Source organism: Antedon bifida, chromosome 10, assembly GCF_963402885.1.
Source record: "Antedon bifida chromosome 10, ecAntBifi1.1, whole genome shotgun sequence".
Lineage (NCBI taxonomy): Eukaryota > Metazoa > Echinodermata > Crinoidea > Comatulida > Antedonidae > Antedon > Antedon bifida.
Window position 1 is genome coordinate 8948456 of NC_136235.1, and position 20287 is coordinate 8968742.

At 31.8% G+C, this 20287-nt stretch overlaps 1 protein-coding gene across 1 annotated transcript in view; it reads left to right on the plus strand.

Annotated features, from left to right (window-relative positions):
• The window catches only part of LOC144853796 (ubiquitin-like modifier-activating enzyme 6), a 68054-nt gene that overhangs the window by 24694 nt on the left and 23073 nt on the right, over positions 1–20287 (plus strand). Inside the window, exons 7-10 of the mRNA XM_078711631.1 lie at positions 44–166; positions 17921–18044; positions 19181–19290; positions 20012–20145. Coding sequence (XP_078567757.1) covers positions 44–166; positions 17921–18044; positions 19181–19290; positions 20012–20145 — 491 coding nt within the window. The remainder of the gene's footprint in view (positions 1–43; positions 167–17920; positions 18045–19180; positions 19291–20011; positions 20146–20287) is intronic.

Consider the following 20287-nt stretch of genomic DNA (forward strand, 5'->3'; position numbering starts at 1 on the left):
TAATTTTTTGGTTGCAATATGATATTTTTGTTTGTTCTTGTAGTTTATTTCAGGAGATGTATACGGTGTTTTTAGCTATGCATTCTGTGATTTTGGCGATGAATTTGAAGTGGCTGACTTGAATGGTGAGGAGGCCAAACAATCATTTGTTGCCTCAATATCAAAGGTAATGTAATATGTCATTTGAAAGAAAATTCAATTTCTTTTCTAATTCTTTAAATTTAAAGATATATTTAAAAAAGATACTGGTATCAGATCATCTCCTTCATTTTGTAATAAAGCCTGGATAATTTAAATGATGATAACATAATACACTTTATAATTGCATTTTTGCTAGCAGACATTCTCTGTAACAATGAAAAGACAGATTTTCTTAAATACTCACCAAAAGAGAGGACACCATTATTTTTAAAAATGTCACTGCAGATTCTAGGCAATCTTAACAATAATTAACCATAGGAATTAAGTGCACTTTGGATAGACATGACTCAATTTTGCAAGTATAGTACCCACCAACTACAACACTATAGAACTTTATTTCATCACCTGCTAATTCATCTAATTAAATCATTCGATAGATCAATTCTATTCCTTACTAAACTGATATCTATATATAAATTTACGTAAGGGCAAAATTCGGTAAATCGCACGTTACTTCTAGAATGTTTACTCAATAGTATATAAAGTTGGTTAGGTACTGATTTTAACCACCTGATTTACTACTTAAATTGAGTTAGATAATTAGTTATTGACAATTATAACGAATTTAGGTTCAACGATATGCCCCAAATAGGGGTGTTTTCCGATGGTATACACTGTCTAATGGATGTTCATCTTGAAAAATACCTGCACACAATAGTACAAGCATGCTTCGCATTTACCTATCTCCTTCTACGATAATTGTTTTTAATAGCTGAAAACCGGTTCAACAGGTCGAGTGCAGCATCATAATGTTGAAGACAAACGGACTTTATTTAAAAAATACTATTTTAATAGATTTAATATATGTTTTTACAAACGTATTGCTTGGCGATGAATGGAATTCCCTCACGCGTAATAAATCAGTGCCCAGCAAAAAACAGTACACTCATAACAGAAATTTGATCCATTTTTGTTCGATGACTGCAGACTGAGATGGCGATAGGTTTTTTTTTTACTGACAATCAGCTAGCGTATTCGGTCGCCGTCGATCCATTTTTGTTCGATGACTGCAGACTGAGATGGCGATAGGTTTTTTTTTTACTGACAATCATACAATCAACTTTATTACTGCAGTTCCATCGCCGACCGGCGCGTCCCATCCAATTTCAGTAGCGTTGTAAAGCCAGTATTTCTGTTGTTTCAATTGAGTAGATTCTTTTATTTATGTCTACTCAGGCAGTGTTTGTCATATTTAACTTTGTCCAAGTACTTCACTTGCACTGATGAAGGGCTAGTGTTGCCCGAAAGCTCTGGTAACTTTTCTGGCTGTTTTACTTTATCGTTTTGATTTAGCTTTTTTCTCCATTGAGATCCAGTCACTGATACCCACAGCATTGTCAGTTTTTCAGTAATTTGCCTTTGGATTTATATATATTTTCTACTGTTTGTATCAATTTTGATCTGACTTTGCTGTAATCCTGGAGGGTACTTTATATAACTTCAAGAAACGTGTCCGGTATCGTCAACCATTTATGTACTTTTCTTAAACATCGTTCTCAACATTCAGATACACCCCCCCCCCCCCCTGTTGTGTCTGACTTGCAACTTGCCAACGACGTTAACACCTTCTTTCGTGACAAAGTTAACACATTTTCTTTTACAATTTCAAAGCATATTGACTCCAGTATTTAGAATTATTATTAATTTATCTATATCAACTGGTACTTTTCCTGATGATTTGAAGTTGTTACACCTATTTTAAAGAAGCCTTCATTGGATCATACTTCCATGGCAAATTTTCAACCTATTTCTAATGTCGCTTTCTTGTCCAAGATCCTTGAGAAATGCGTTTCTCATACATTTTCTCGACGGCAATAGTCTGTTCGACCCTCTTCAATCAGCATATAGAAAGCACCACAGTACAGAGTCAGCCATTCTTAAGGTGCATAGTGATATTGTTTTAGCTCTGGATAAAGGTAATTGCGTTTTGTCTGTGTACCTCGACCTGTCGGCAACTTTTGATATTATTGATCATTCCATTCTTATTGCAAGACTCTCATCTATTGGTATCCGTGGATCTGCTCTGACTTGGTTCAAGTCATATTTGTCTTCTAGAAAGCAGCAGGTCCAGATTGGTAATGTCAAATCCACCTCTATCGACCTGAAATGCGGTGTTCCTCAAGGATCAATACTGGGTCCAGTCTTGTTTTTAGTTTACATTCTCGCCCTTGAGTGATATCATTAGGAGACATTGTGTCCAATATCATGTGTACGCAGATGACATGCAACTGTACATCAGCTTCAATCCAGCAGAGTTTAATGAGGCAAAGTCGGTTATCGAAGCTTGTGTTGTTGATGTTCAGGATTGGCTAACTAAAAACATGCTCTGTTTTAACCCTGGTAAAACAGAAGTCTTATTTCTTCATTCAAAACACTCCAAGAATTTGCCCATTGCTTGAAACATCAGCATTGGAACACCCCAATCACACCATCGTTGGAGGTTAGAAATATCGGAGTTGTATTTGACTGAACAATGACTATGTCCAGACATACAGTATCAACAACATATAGTAAATCTGTTACCTACCACCTTCGTACCATAAGATCAATTCGCAAATCCTTAACCCATTACTCGCTTATTATTTATCCATGCACTCATAACATCACGGTTAGACTACTGAAATGCCATTTTGTTTGGTCTACCAAATAAAGAACTAAATAAGCTACAACTTTTTTAAAATACTGCAGCTCGACTTGTATCCGGCACTTCAAGATTTGCTCATATTACACCAATATTATATAAACTTCACTGGCTTCCAATTAAACAACAAATTATTTTTAAACTAATGTTAGTTACATATAAATCTCTTCACGACAAATCCCCATCATATATTTCCAATTTAATTATATGAGATCTTCAGTTTGCAAAAGATCTCTTAGGTCAACCACTAATCCATCTGCACTTTTTGTTCCACCCAGCCGCCTTAAGACCTATGGTGATTGCAGTTGCAGCTCCTAAACTGTGGAACAATCTTCCTGATCCTATTATTAAAAATGCATCCTCTATCATAGTTTTCAAAACACTCTTAAAAATCCATCTTTTTTCTTTGTAATTTCTTTCTGTTTTTTCTCAGCGCTTTGGGACAATCTTTTGATTGTATAAGCGCTTTATAAGTCGAACAACATTAACATTAATATAGGTGTGTTTTTAGCGAGGACATTTTCAAGGCTATTGGCTTTTTCTATAATATATAAATTTACGTAAGGGCAAAATTCGGTAAATCGCGCCTTCTAGAATTTTTACTTGATGGTATATAAAGTTGGTTCGTACTTTCGGTACTGATTTTAACCACCTGATGTAACCCTGTTTACTAATTAAATTAAGTTAGATAATTAGTTATTGACGATTAACACGAATTTAGGTTCAACGATTTGCCCCAAATAGGGGTGTTTTCCGATCGTGGTATACACTGTCTAATGGATGTCCATCTTGAAAAATACCCGCCACAAAAATGCGAGGAGGCTTCGCATTTTCCTATCTCCTCCTACGATAATTGTTTTTAATAGCTGAAAACCGGTTGAACAGCTAGAGTACAGCATCATAATGTTGAAGACAGGCCGATTTTCTTTAAAAAATACTATTTTGATAGATTTAATATACGATTATACAAATGTATTGATTTGCGATGAATGGAACATCCCAATCTCTCAGTCTGCCAGAGTTTGGTTTAACACAAGCAGGTAAATTTATGAGCCTTTGGTTTAACACATACGGTAGGTAAATATATGGGCCCTTTGAGAATAAACTTGCAATACTTTGACAATACTGTAAATACCTATTAACTATTTTTGGTCCACATTTGAATCGAACATTTCTTACTGTGAATGGTCGTACTGTAATATATGTATGTATGTAATATAAAAATATATACAAATAATCTTTATTACTGAGATTGTGGATAGGCTCTACTGTTAGATATATAAACACATTATTATATACAAATAAACTTTATACTGACAGTTCCTTCTCGTTTGTATTAATTAATAATTACCAAAAATATAAACGTCGTAGTGGTGTACTTTAATATTTCAATCGATTATGACAGTGACAGTTTTAACAAAGTATTAAATCGCAGTTGTTTTACTGTATTTAGAGGTATATTATTTATAGGCCTATAAAACATGAACAAAATATTTCGTTACTGAGTGGATAAAGAATATATTTAAAAATTGTTCCTCTTTGTACCTATCCGCTTTCCCATCCCTCAACCCTAATGTTACATACAAAACACAAATTGGGTTTCTTTAAATGAGTCCAAATCAAAAATTTGGACTCATTTTGTGGTAAGTTTCTCCTTCGGAAGTAATTCCCAGGGTGCTAATTTTAGTTCACTACATAAATCATCGTGTCTATTTATTCGTTTCTGTAAACGACAATGTGTTATAGTCCTGCGGTACGTACATTTGAAATCGCCAGTTTTGTTTCGCTGAAATTACTGGTATTCGAGAACCATCTGTGGGCACGACCTAGATGGTACGCGAGCGAAGCGAGCGTACCATCTAGTTTAAGAAAATGCAAAGCAATAAAAATATGCAGCCTCCAAGAGTTGATACTGTAAGTCATAAATTAGCTGAATGTTTGTCTTTTAAAGTTATAACATTAAGTTCATTTGCTTAAACTACATGTTCTAAATGTAATGTCACTTTCTGTTAATGTATAGGACTTGACTGTGTCAAATTCACTTAGTGTTCAAGACATGCATACCAACAAATAACATTTTTTTTAATATGACAATTTATTACTTAATATTAGTAGGTGCAATAATAATATCAGAAAAATGTACTTTTCATATTTTATTATTATGGACAATAAAGAAATTAAGTATCAGTATCCAGTCAAAGCCAAAATCTGCAAAAACTGATTTACAATTTAAAAAGCTTAAATAAACAAGGGTGCATGAAAGAGTTTCTTAATTATCTATTAAAAAGTACAAATACTCTCTTCATATTTATATAGGTTAAAGACCCTAAATATTTTAAGTATTGAAGATATATTTAAAGTGTATAGACTCACATTAGGTTTTAAAATAATGCATGGCCTCTGTCCCTCATCCTTTAATGAGTTCAAGTGAGAGGTGTGAAGGGCGTTTAATACATTGGAAGGTTAAGACCAATACATTTTTAAATTCATCGTTTGTTATTTTCCCTAGATTATGGGAGCAACTTCCCAATAAAATTAAACAATGTGCTACAATTTCAGACTTTAAAGCCCAACTCACCAAACATTTGATCTCAAAATATTAAGTTGTAATTGTTTATATTGTTTATTCAATGCAGCTTATTTTTAATTGGTGTATCTCATTAGGTGATCATTTAGAATAAAATGATCACCTATTGTTATTGTATAAAATCTTTATTATTATTTTTTTTTTTATTATTTTTTTTATTATTTTTTTTCTTTTTATTGTTTCTGTACACTATTTTGTGTAACAATTATCTCAAAAAGTTTAATGTCAATGATTACAAAAATTTCAGAATATCTTTCAAATAATACAACTTAATCCTAATAAGCTTTCCAGCGTGATCACTCATCCGTGACGACATTTATACGCCATTTTGCGAAATCACATTATCAATCATATCTCCATAATTCATTATCACATATTAATGAAATTCACTACACGTAAACTTCAGATCAAGGGTAAAAATATTAGCAAATCAAAACGCACGCGCACGTAGGTTCATGCGCGTGATATCGCGCGTTAAAAATTTAAAACGCTCAAAATTAAGTTTTGATCAATTTAGAGCATGAATTAGGCCATTTGCGTGTTTCAAAAAATTACTGCGCAAAAATGCGTTTTTGCGCGCGCGATACTTAAAAAGCGTAAAAAATATGAATTTTTTTTACAAATCTCATTCTACTCACCATCCTTAGTACATTCACCAAATTTGAGTCAGTTCCGACTTAAAATAACGCTATACGAGCACGTTAAAAATGACAAAATGCGCACATTTATTTTACAAAAGTTCTGAAAATGGTGAAAAATAGGTCTTTTTTAAAATGAAAATAATTCTTCAGAATGCAAGATGACCCCCGATTTTTTTAACTTATTCTGGAAGCCATTGAGTTGTAGATATGAATTCATGTACACATTTTACGTACAAAATGTTTTGACGTCATCAAATGGCCACTTGAATTTAAAAATTAGGATTTGTTATCTTTTTGTGTAGATTATCACATTCAACAGAGCGCATCTTGGTTATGTGTGCTCGAATTTCGCACAACTTTCAGTATGTGCTTGCTTAATTAATTATCTTTATCATGAGTTGACACTATCTTCATTTTAATGGCGTCATCACGCGTAAAAACTTGAATAACGTAGGCCGTGTAATTTCACCTTCGCAGTAAATTTGAATATCTTACAGCTCTTCAGAATTGAAGGTTACCTTGATGATTATAATTTATTATGAAAGCTGATGAAATGTAGATAATAATTCATATAAAAATTAAGCCTATCGGATGTTGTGACGTTAACATATGGCCAGTTGAAGTGAAAAAGTAGTTTTTTCATATTTTTCGTCAAAGTTATACACATTTCAAAGAGCGCGCACAGCGCTTCTACATGCCAAATTTTTTTCCAAATCTTATATTTTTTTGCTCAATTAATTATCTTTCGAAATTGTCATCTTAAAGTTTAGTTTGATAACGTCATCATGCCAAAAAATTAGAACATGTGTGTCCCGTAATTTCACCTATGCTACACTGTATATAGATATACAGTATATACTGTACATATTGTATATGGCATATAGGCACAAATCAGCACTATAAGCATATAATAGGATGGCATACATCAACATTTTCCGATCGTATGTTAACGTACGTGCATGTTTAAAAAAAATTAATTTCAGTAAAATGATAAAAATTATCACCTATAATTCGTCAAAGTGACGAATTAAATTCTAGTTATAACTTTGTTTTGTTTTGTTTTTACTTAATTTGTGCTACTTAGCTTTGTTATTTTTGTATTTTATAAGTAATGATGGAGTAAGAGCAGTTTTCTGTTTGGGCTCATGCCTATTACTTTCTCCTGGCAAGATGAATTGTGAAATGTACTTTTATGAACTTTTGCCGAATAAATATTATTAGGTGATCATTTAGAATAAAATGATCACCTATTGTTATTGTATAAAATCTTTATTATTTTTTTTCTTTTTATTGTTTCTGTACACTATTTTGTGTAACAATTATCTCAAAAAGTTTAATGTCAATGATTACAAAAATTTCAGAATATCTTTCAAATAATACAACTTAATCCTAATAAGCTTTCCAGCGTGATCACTCATCCGTGACGACATTTATACGCCATTTTGCGAAATCACATTATCAATCATATCTCCATAATTCATTATCACATATTAATGAAATTCACTACACGTAAACTTCAGATCAAGGGTAAAAATATTAGCAAATAAAAACGCACGCGCACGTAGTTTCATCACGTGATATCGCGCGTTAAAAATTTAAAACGCTCAAAATTAAGTTTTGATCAATTTAGAGCATGAATTAGGCCATTTGCGTGTTTCAAAAAATTACTGCGCAAAAATGCGTTTTTGCGCGCGCGATACTTAAAAAGCGTAAAAAATATGAATTTTTTTTACAAATCTCATTCTACTCACCATCCTTAGTACATTCACCAAATTTGAGTCAGTTCCGACTTAAAATAACGCTATACGAGCACGTTAAAAATGACAAAATGCGCACATTAATTTTACAAAAGTTCTGAAAATGGTGAAAAATAGGTATTTTTTAAAATGAAAATAATTCTTCAGAATGCAAGATGACCCCCGATTTTTTTAACTTATTCTGGAAGCCATTGAGTTGTAGATATGAATTCATGTACACATTTTACGTACAAAATGTTTTGACGTCATCAAATGGCCACTTGAATTTAAAAATTAGGATTTGTTATCTTTTTGTGTAGATTATCACATTCAACAGAGCGCATCTTGGTTATGTGTGCTCGAATTTCGCACAACTTTCAGTATGTGCTTGCTTAATTAATTATCTTTATCATGAGTTGACACTATCTTCATTTTAATGACGTCATCACACGTAAAAACTTGAATAACGTAGGCCGTGTAATTTCACCTTCGCAGTAAATTTGAATATCTTACAGCTCTTCAGAATTGAAGGTTACCTTGATGATTATAATTTATTATGAAAGCTGATGAAATGTAGATATTAATTCATATAAAAATTAAGCCTATCGGATGTTGTGACGTTAACATATGGCCAGTTGAAGTGAAAAAGTAGTTTTTTCATATTTTTCGTCAATGTTATACACAATTCAAAGAGCGCGCACAGCGCTTCTACGTGCCAAATTTTTTTCCAAATCTTATATTTTTTTGCTCAATTAATTATCTTTCGAAATTGTCATCTTAAAGTTTAGTTTGATAACGTCATCATGCCAAAAAATTAGAACATCTGTGTCCCGTAATTTCACCTATGCTACACTGTATATAGATATACAGTATATACTGTACATATTGTATATGGCATATAGGCACAACTCAGCACTATAAGCATATAATAGGATGGCATACATCAACATTTTCCGATCGTATGTTAACGTACGTGCATGTTTAAAAAAAATTAATTTCAGTAAAATGATAAAAATGATCACCTATAATTCGTCAAAGTGACGAATTAAATTCTAGTTATTATTTTTTTTTTTTTTTTTTTTTTTCTTTTTATTGTTTCTGTACACTATTTTGTGTAACAATTATCTCAAAAAGTTTAATGTCAATGATTACAAAAATTTCAGAATATCTTTCAAATAATATAACTTAATCCTAATAAGCTTTCCAGCGTGATCACTCATCCGTGACGACATTTATACGCCATTTTGCGAAATCACATTATCAATCATATCTCCAAAATTCATTATCACATATTAATGAAATTCACTACACGTAAACTTCAGATCAAGGGTAAAAATATTAGCAAATAAAAAGTTGCGCGTTTCAAGGTCATGCATGTGAAACCGCGCGCTAAAAATTTAAAACGCGCAAAATTAGGTTTTGATCAATTTAGAGCATGAATTAGGCCATTTGCGTGTTTCCAAAAATTACTGCGCAAAAAAAAATTTTGCGCGCGTGATACTTAAAAAGCGTAAAAAATATGAATTTTTTTTACAAATCTCATTCTACTCACCATCCTTAGTACATTCACCAAATTTGAGTCAGTTCCGACTTAAAATAACGCTATACGAGCACGTTAAAAATGACAAAATGCGCACATTAATTTTACAAAAGTTCTGAAAATGGTGAAAAATAGGTCTTTTTTAAAATGAAAATAATTCTTCAGAATGCAAGATGACCCCCGATTTTTTTAACTTATTCTGGAAGCCATTGAGTTGTAGATATGAATTCATGTACACATTTGACGTACAAAATGTTTTGACGTCATCAAATGGCCACTTGAATTTAAATATTAGGATTTGTTATCTTCTTGTGTAGATTATCACATTCAACAGAGCGCATCTTGGTTATGTGTGCTCGAATTTCGCACACATTTCAGTATGTGCTTGCTTAATTAATTATCTTTATCATGAGTTGACACTATTTTCATTTTATTGACGTCATCACGCGTAAAAACTTGAATAACGTAGGCCGTCTAATTTCACCTTCGCAGTAAATTTGAATATCTTACAGCTCTTCAGAATTGAAGGTTACCTTGATGATTATAATTTATTATGAAAGCTGATGAAATGTAGATATTAATTCATATAAAAATTAAGCCTATCGGATGTTGTGACGTTAACATATGGCCAGTTGAAGTGAAAAAGTAGTTTTTTCATATTTTTCGTCAAAGTTATACACATTTCAAAGAGCGCGCACAGCGCTTCTACGTGCCAAATTTTTTTCCAAATCTTATATTTTTTTGCTCAATTAATTATCTTTCGAAATTGTCATCTTAAAGTTTAGTTTGATAACGTCATCATGCCAAAAAATTAGAACATGTGTGTCCCGTAATTTCACCTATGCTACACTGTATATAGATATACAGTATATACTGTACATATGGCATATAGGCACAACTCAGCACTATAAGCGTATATAATAGGATGGCATACATCAACATTTTCCGATCGTATGTTAACGTACGTGCATGTTTAAAAAAAAATTATTTCAGTAAAATGATCACCTATAATTCGTCAAAGTGACGAATTAAATTCTAGTTAGGTGATCATTTAGAATAAAATGATCACCTATTGTTATTGTATGAAATCTTTATTCTTTATTTCTCTCTGTACAGATTTTGTGTAACAATTATCTCAAAAAGTTGAATGTTGAAGATGACAAAATTTTCACAATATCTTTCAAATACTGTAACTTAATCCTAATAAGCTTTTCAGCGTGATCACTCAACCGTGACGTCATTTATACGCCATTTTGTTAAATCACATTATCAATCATATCGCCATAACTCTTTATCACATATCAATAAAATTCACAATACGTAAACTTCAGGTAAAAGGTAAATATATTAACCAATAAAAGGCACGCGCACGTAGGGTCATACGCGTGAAATCGCGCGTTAAAAATTTAAAAAGCTCAAAATTAAGGTTTGATCAATTTAGAGCATGAATTAGGCTATTTGCGTGTTTCAAAAAATTACTGCGCAAAAATGCGTTTTTGCGCGCGCAATTCTTAAAAAGCGTAAAAATACGAATTTTTTGTAGAAATCGCATTCTACTCACCATCCTTAGTACATTCACCAAATTTGAGTCCGTTCTGACTTAAAATAACGCTATACGAGCATGTTAAAAATGACAAAATGCGCACATTAATTGCATAAAAGTGCTGAAAATGATGAAAAATAAGGCATTTTTAAAATGAAAATAATTCTTCAGAATGCACGATGACCCCTAAGTTTTTTAACTTATTCGGAAAGCTATTGAGTTGTAGATATAAATGTATATACACATTAGACGTACAAAATGGTATTACGTCATCAAATGGCCACTTGAATTAAAAAATTAGGATTTTTTTCCGTTTTGTGTAGGTTATCACATTCAATAGAGCGCATCTCCGCTATTTGAGCTCGATTTTCGCACAAATTTCAGTGTGTGCTTGCTTAATTATTTATCTTTATCATAAGTTGTCAGTGTTTTCATTTTGATGACGTCATCACGCGTAAAAACTTGAATAACGTAGGTCGTGTAATTTCACCTTTGCCGTAAATTTGAATATCTTACAGCTCTTCAGAATTGAAGGTTACCTTGATGATTATAATTTATTATGAAAGCTGATGAAATGTACATATGAATTCATATAAAATCTAAGCCTATCGGATGTTGTGACGTTAACATATGGCCAGATGAAGTTAAAAAGTAGTTTTTTCATCTTTTTCGTCAAAGTTATACAAATTTCAAACAGCGCGCACAGCGCTTCTACGTGCCAGATTCTCTTGCAATTCTTATATTTATTTGCTCAATTCATTATCTTTCGAAATTGTCATCGTTGAGTTTATTTTGATAATTCCATCATACCAAAAAATTAGAACATGATGTGTGTCCCGTAATTTCACCTATGCTACACTGTATATAGATATACAGTATATACTGTACATATTGTATATGGCATGCAAAACTCAGCACTATAATAAGCGTATGCATCATGTCATAGGATGGCATACATCAACTTTTTACGATCGTATGTTAACGTACGTGCATGTTTAAAAAGTTTTAATTTCATTAAAATGATAAAAATGATCACCTATAATTCGTCAAAGTGACGAATTAAATTCTAGTTATAATTTAAGTTGTACAGAAAATTCATTCTAATTAGGTGATCATTTAGAATTCTAAATGATCACCTATTGTTATTGTATGAAATCTTTATTTTTTTAGTTATCCGCATTCAGCGGATAACTCCTTGGAACTGTCCTGTTTCATCTTTTTTTTTTCTGTATTCTTCTTTCTTTCCGTCATTTTTGTGCAGAGCGTATCTCTAAAACGTGTACAGTTAACGTTTCATAACTTTGTCAACATATGGGCATTCACGTGAAGTTGTGCACCTCTTATTGTGAATGACGTCAGAGTTGCGCAACGTGACTTACGCGCGTTTTTACGTTTTTTGCGTATTTAACATAGATCGAAAACCATATAACAATTTCAAATGAAACTTAGCAAAAGTTTAATTTATATCATGCGCTAACTTTCTGTGGATAAAAAATGACATGTTTCACACGAAGTTACGCGCGCACGCGCGTTTAAAATTTCAAAGTGCGAAAAATCAATTACTAATCAACTTTCTACGCGTTTCATGTCATTTTAAGCATGTCAAAAATTCCCAGGCGCGCGCAATTTTTTTACGCATGCGTGCGCACATAGCGCAAAAAAACTTTTTTTTCGCGTGATTTATGTTTTTCCAGCCTTTTTCTAGTAATTTTACAAAGTTTTAAACAATTTCGACTTAAAATCACGTCATACGGGCACGTAGAATTGGATAATTTTCGCGAGTTTTTTATGAAAAAGTTTAAAAATTCGTCAAAATTTGTCAAAATTATGCCTTTTTTTAAACAGTCGTAATTTCTAAACTGAACGGTCAACTTTTTGTGGATGACATATTCTTGAAGTTGATGAGTTGTAGATATCAGATCATGTAATAATATGGTTAACCGGACATTGTGACGTCATCGTATGGCCACGCGAATATAAAATTTAGGATTTTTGTATCTTTCGTCATAGCTCATCACATTTAATAGAACGCATCTCTACTTATCCGTTTTCCATTTTCACCCGATTTTGATAGTGTCTAGGTCAATCAACTATCTTTCGCATGAGTTAAAAATATTTTAATTTTTATTACGTCATCATGTCTAAAAACGTAAATAACGTGGGTCACTTATTTTCATCTTTACAGTAAATTTCAATCTGTTATAGCTCGTCAGAATAAAAAGTGATAATCATGATTAAAACGTTTCCTGGAAGCTATTGGATTGTAGATACGAATTCATGTGAACATTTTTCCAATCCGACGTTGTGACGTCATTACATGGCCAGTTTAATAAAAAAAAGTCGTATTTTCATATTTTGCGTCATAGTTCATCACATTTAAAAGAGCGCGCATCTATATTTTACGTATCCAAATTTCTTCTTCACGTTAACATGTTGTTACTGAGATAATATCCTTCCGAAATTGCTATCTTAGTTTTTCATTTTGATACCGTCGCCATGTTAAAAATTGGAATAAATGGCGGGTCCCGTAATTTCACCTATTCTACACTGTATGTAATATATGTATAAAGATTTTACTGGTTATACTGACTGTAACGGAATGGTATAGCCCAAATCATTTATTTCCTACCTATTTCTATAATGTAGCAGGCCAAATAAGACTAGGTTCTGATTGGCTATTTTACTATTCGTGTAAAAACTACTCACTAAATTTTGGTAAACAACTTATCCAGGGACCTAGTAGGTCTCTGGCACTCTTCGTTTTGATATAAGGTAATAAATGCCATGATCTTTTTCTGTGTGCAATATTCCAACGTATGAAGTGCGCGTGGCGCTTGTCGTGCGGATAACTAACTCGTCAAAGTGACGAGTTCAATTCTAGTTTCTTTTTATTGTTTCTGTACACTATTTTGTGTAACAATTATCTCAAAAAGTTTAATGTCAATGATTACCAAAATTTCAGAATATCTTTCAAATAATATAACTTAATCCTAATAAGCTTTCCAGCGTGATCACTCATCCGTGACGACATTTATACGCCATTTTGCGAAATCACATTATCAATCATATCTCCATAATTCATTATCACATATTAATGAAATTCACTACACGTAAACTTCAGGTCAAGGGTAAAAATATTAGCAAATAAAAAGTTGCGCGATTCAAGGTCATGCACGTGAAATCGCGCGTTAAAAATTTAGAACGCTCAAAATTAAGTTTTGATCAATTTAGAGCATGAATTAGGCCATTTGCGCGTTTCAAAAAATGACTGCACAAAAACGCGTTTTTGCGCACGCGATTCTTAGAAAGCGTAAAAAATAAAATTTGATGTATAAATCACAATCTACTCACAATTCTTAGTACATTCACCGATTTTGAGTCCATTCCGACTTAAGATAACGCTATACGAGCACATTAAAAATGACAAAATGCGCAAATTAATTGCATCAAAGTGCTGAAAATGGTGAAAAATAAGGCATTTTTAAAATGAAAATAACTCTTCAGAATGCAAGATGACCCCCAATTTTTTTAACTTATTCGGGAAGCCATTGAGTTGTAGATATGAATTCATGTACACATTTGACGTACAAAATGTTGTGACGTCATCAAATGGCCACTTGAATTTAAAATTAATTTTTTTTTCTCTTTTGTCATATTTTATCACATTCAATAGAACGCATCTCTAATAATTTGTGCCTGATTTTCGCTCAAATTTTAGTATGTGATTGCTCAATTAATTGACTTTCTCATGACCTGCCACTATTTTTATTTTGATGACGTCATCACGCGTAAAAACTTGAATAACGTAGGTTGTGTAATTTCACCTTCGCCGTAAATTTGAATATCTTACAGCTCTTCAGAATTAAAGGTTACCTTGATAATTATAATTTATTATGAAAGCTGATGAAATGTAGATATGAATTCATATAAAAAATAAGCCTATCGGATGTTGTAACGTTAACATATGGCCAGTTGAAGTTTAAAAGTAGTTTTTTCATCTTTTTCGTCAAAGTTATACAAATTTCAAAGAGCGCGCACAGCGCTTCTACGTGCCAAATTCTCTTCCAATTCTTATATTTATTTGCTCAATTCATTATCTTTCGTAATTGTCATCTTCGAGTTTATTTTGATAATTCCATCATACCAAAGAATTAAAACATGATGTGTGTCCCGTAATTTCACCTATGCTACACTGTATATAGATATACATTATATACTGTACATAATGTATATGGCATATAATAGGCTCAACTCAACGCTATAAGCGTATAGTAGGATGGCATACATCAACATTTTCTGATCGTATGTTAACGTACGTGCATGTAAATAAAAAAATTAATTTCATTAAAATGATAAAAATGATCACCTATAATTCGTCAAAGTGACGAATTAAATTCTAGTTATTATTATTATTATTAATAAATAGCAATTTGACAAAGCATATGTTTTTATTACTTCAAAACAATAGTACAGTAGATATATTTTGTCTCAATAGCAAAATACAATTCTTAGAAAAAGAAAAATATATGTAAAATGTGATGTTTACAATATATGTTTTCATTGCCAAATTTGATTCAATAACAAGATATGATAAGTAGGGCAGTTTGTAGCAGTGTTTTGTTATTGTCCATTTAAAGACAATCTCATTGTAATTTAATTTTAATGAACATCCGAAGTTCCCAAGTTCCCAAAAAAACTCTATTTATTATGCATGAACAATTTCAATATTTTTATAGTTTCAAATTGGCTTGTGTCCGACATTGTCAAATAAAGTTGTACTGAAAAGAAACAATTTTAAAATTTAAAGCTCTTTATTCAATAATCGGATTATTGATTACACCATACAAAATGTCAGTTTTGGCTCACCTTCTTTATACATAAAACACCAATAGAAAAAGTATGATCAACATGAAAATTTCACCGACCAATTGCAATGTTATATAAAATTATAAAATGCATATTTGTTTGCTTTTTTACAAAGAAAAAATAGATGTATATCATCTTCATTTATATTACTTAAAGTACTAGTATTGGAACTACAATGGAGGTTTATGCTTTAGGTAGTGTATGATCTCATGATAAAGTAAAAACTCTGAGTTAGGCAAATGTCAGGTATGATTGATCCTTGAGCCTTAGGGTCCTAAGTGAATTAACTTTTAAGATTTTGTGATTTTGCAGGGCCTACTTAATTTATAGATTTTTATGATCATGTATTAAAGATTAAATTATATACATGTATGTAGTTAAATTTCCAACTTGCAAAACATTTCATTTTATTTACCAAATTCTTCAAATGGCACTAATAATAGAATAAATTGAATCCAATACTTTGTGTAAAATATTAACCCATAATCATGTGGAATGACTGTTTATATGATAATAGGTCTAGCAAAAAAGGCAATCCATTTATGTTATCGTACATCAAACTAAACCCTCTAGACTGTTCATGATGAAAAAAAAAACTACATAAATCCTACAGTCAGGATATTTGCATTTCTTATGAAATTCAGTTACTTGTAAACACATTATTGTGGTTATGAGGGTTTTTTTGTAAGCCACTTGCAGGTGTTTCAAAGTAAGGATATCAAGTAGACATGAAGGGCACAAAAGCGGACATAGGAAAGATATTATTCTGTGGTAACATCTAACCACTGAAAAAAAGTATAAATTGAAGGATCTCATTTAAATGAAATGATATTTACACATTTTAAACAATTATATTCTGAACTTAAGGAGTCTGAGCCATTTTCAAAAAAATATATACATTTCATTCAAGTTAAAAAAATATAGTAATGCTGTTGTTGAATTCTGACTGCCTATATCAGTATTATTAGTTGTTACATATTTCAATAAATGACCTTGATTTTCTAGTTCTGTAAATGTATTAAAATATGAATTGGATCATAAGATATTGTATAATGTTATATTATTAAGGAATTGGTATGTTGATATTAATATATAAATGGGAAAAATAGCCCAGTGATATCCTGGAGAATGCAGAACACAAGATTATCATCTAGTCTTTGCATTAACTTAAAATTCCTCTACATTGCTAAACTTTTGTCTATGAATATTTAATGCTAACATTGCAGTTTTAGAATTAACTAAGTGGCAATTATATTAGACTCTTAAAACATGTTTTGGTAGTCTGCCAATAGTATGTTTAACAAGATTTTGTTGTTATCCAGGCTAGGTTTAGCATACAAATTAGCCTAGGCATTGATGCAGCTAGGTAAAGTAGAGAATGTTACATTGGTTTTCTCTTTTTATCATAATTAACCAAACATAAATTTAAGTTTTATGTTTTAAAAGTGATATATATAATGCAAAATGTCATAAATTGCAGGGAATGTGTTTTTAAATATTTTGCCAATAAAAAATTGTTTACTGGAATAAAATGCAATTGAATTTTGTTTATTATATCTTAGTTTCTGCTGTATAACTAAAAAATTAACCGTTTATTTTAAAATAGATTAAAAATAACAAGTTTCTGCTCAATTTGTGCTCCGAAATAGCAGGTTAAATCAGTGGGTGGCTGTTGACAAAAATCATTAGAATTACCCAAAATGCAATTGGTCCTGGCGGTTAATTCAAAGTTACTGCAGTGTAGTTGACTCGGGGTCAGCAGCTGTCAATCAAATAACTGTTAATCAAATAACTGTTATTTTGTGTTGCAGCTAAAAGTTGTCCAGCGATAACCAATTAAATGGCGTTCTAACAAAATTAAATTGAATGGGTGTTTTTAACTGGTTATTTTGCACCGGTTACCACAAATTTGTCATGTTTCTGCTTCCAAGAAAATGGAGTTAATTTATTCACACCGATTTTAACCGGTTATTTTTATGCAGCAAAAACAGGCCCTGTCTTAACAGTCTTAACATCAATTTCTGCTCTATGAGTACATTGCATAAGTTTATGAGGTAAAATCTTTGTTTAAAAATAAAGTTAAATTTGAAAAACAATAAAATAGAATAACAACAATAAATTGATTTTAAACATCCAATTTTCAAATTGTGTTTTTTGTTTTACAGGAAAATCCAGGTGTCGTTACGTGCCTTGACAACCGTATGCATAAATTTGATGATGGGGATTACATCACTTTTAAAGAAGTCAACGGTATGGAGAAACTGAATGGAGAAATGCATCAGATAAAAGGTAAGATATTAAACCAAGGCAATCTAACAACAGGATGCTGAGCTCTGGAGATCACAAAGGGTTTATATGTTGATGCTAGACAATCAGTTCCACGCCCCGTAACAGACACCACATGCCGCGGAGAATATGTACATAAAACAGTACAGTTGGTATTATGTCTCGACATCAAAGTACTGTTACGAGTTCCTATCTTGACAAGGCAAGCTCAGTGTCCTGTTGATTAAACTAGCATACATGCTCTGGCTCGGCCTACAGCCTTGAATTGTGGTGGGGATTTACATAATGGATTGGTATACAAATATGAATGAAATATTATATTCATTATTTGTTTTTATTACATACCTACCATACCATAAATACCTAATGCATGTTCAGATTTCTGTAAACTGAGAATTTTTGCCATGTGACGTTGTTGACTGTATTTTTTCGCGTATTTGGAGCAGTCCTCTTTGAATAGAAGTAGGTGTATTACAAAACAAATAATGAATGGTTTGTATTTCTTGAGAATATTTTATTTTTATTCTCGTTAAAAATAGAGTAGTCAATTTGTCAAATCATGAAATATTCTTTCCATCCAACTCGTAAACATTCATTATTTGTATAATAAAACACCTTCTCTGTTGTAAACTAATCTGCTGCTTCCGATCTTGATGGCGGCTATACCAGGAAGGCAGCTTTAATTTATTACATTTTCATGTACAACCAACTGACCATCTTACCATTAATATTTTGTTTGAACTCTTACCCAGTGAGAAAGAAAATAAAATGTTAAAAAAAATATTAGGAAGACTAGACCAGCAAACCTAAGCGTAATCTTTTTTTATTGATGGGAAATTAAGCAGACAGATAGATGAAAAACAGTGCAAAAATCAATACATTGCAATGTATATCTTATACTGTATATCTATATTTAGATTTTCACAAATATCTCAGACTGGCGTCAGGAGTCTGTATGTTTATTTTTACCTACTATATAATGAAGGTACATTTTTTATCGATCTAAGATGGCACTTTGAGTGTATATATGTACAGTAAATTTTTCCTACATAAAGCTTCCCTACCCATCCTAACTCCGTCTCATCCCCACCCACAAAACATTGTTGTAATGCAACTGTTGATTAAATATTGATTTTCAGTGATTACCCCATATGCATACAGTATATGTGATACCAGCGGGAATGAATATCAACCTCATACAGATGGAGGAATAGCCTGTCAAGTCAAAGTACCAGTTAAAAGGAAATTTGTAAGTTTCAATGTGTGTGCAGGCATTAACTAATACCTATACCTAAAGCACTAAGCATCTCTAGTTGGTGGAACCCATGTATGTAAGTGAGTGGCTGAACAGATAAGACAGTGGAACAGTGAGTGAGTGGCCGAATGGTTAAGGCAGTGGAACCGTAATCCATAACCATAACATGGGCAAGGGTTTGAGGCTCAATCGCTCTATGGTTTTGGTGGTAGAACAAGGCATCTTGGATAAGGATTTTGTGTTAAGGTCACACAAAGTCTCAAAGGTTCACTTGATAAAAAGTTGTTTCTCTTCCCGATTCCTGATCCAATCCTCTTAAATGTTTGCTGCAATAAAAGATAAAACTATTAATACTGTACTTTTAAAAATACTCAATTACTACTTTTTAAGAGAAATAAGCTTACTATGTATGATTTAGTGTATTAGTTGTTGCCTTCCTTCACAAAATTTCCTAGGATCCAAAAAAAAATTAATGTCACAGAAAAGGAAATAGTATGTTTGTACTCAAACTTTAATTATATTTCACAATTGTTAATAAAATAAGTTAGGGTACCTGTAAGCTCTTATAATCAATCAAAGTTACTCACTTAAATTGAATTCTGTTTTTACATATATGTCTAATATGACGAATAGATCAAATTATAGTATGCTTTCAACATAAATGTCAGTTTTGAAATGCGTATGTTGTTCAAATAATTGAATCATTTTTTAATAGGAATCGTTAGCCCAGCAGCTTCTCAAACCGAGTGTCATGATGTTGGACTTCTTAAAAGATCCAAACATGGATCACTTGGCAATCATTGCATTACTTAACTTTCAAGACAAACACGGCAGATTACCATGGGTCAGGTATAAAATATTGTCAAATTCTTTTTGCATTGCTAATCCTTTTTTTAAATACAAAATTTCTTGATTATATCATTATCATCAGGCATTGTAATTATTATGTAGAACCATAATAATGTTCATCAATGCCATCCTTTTGTTATCT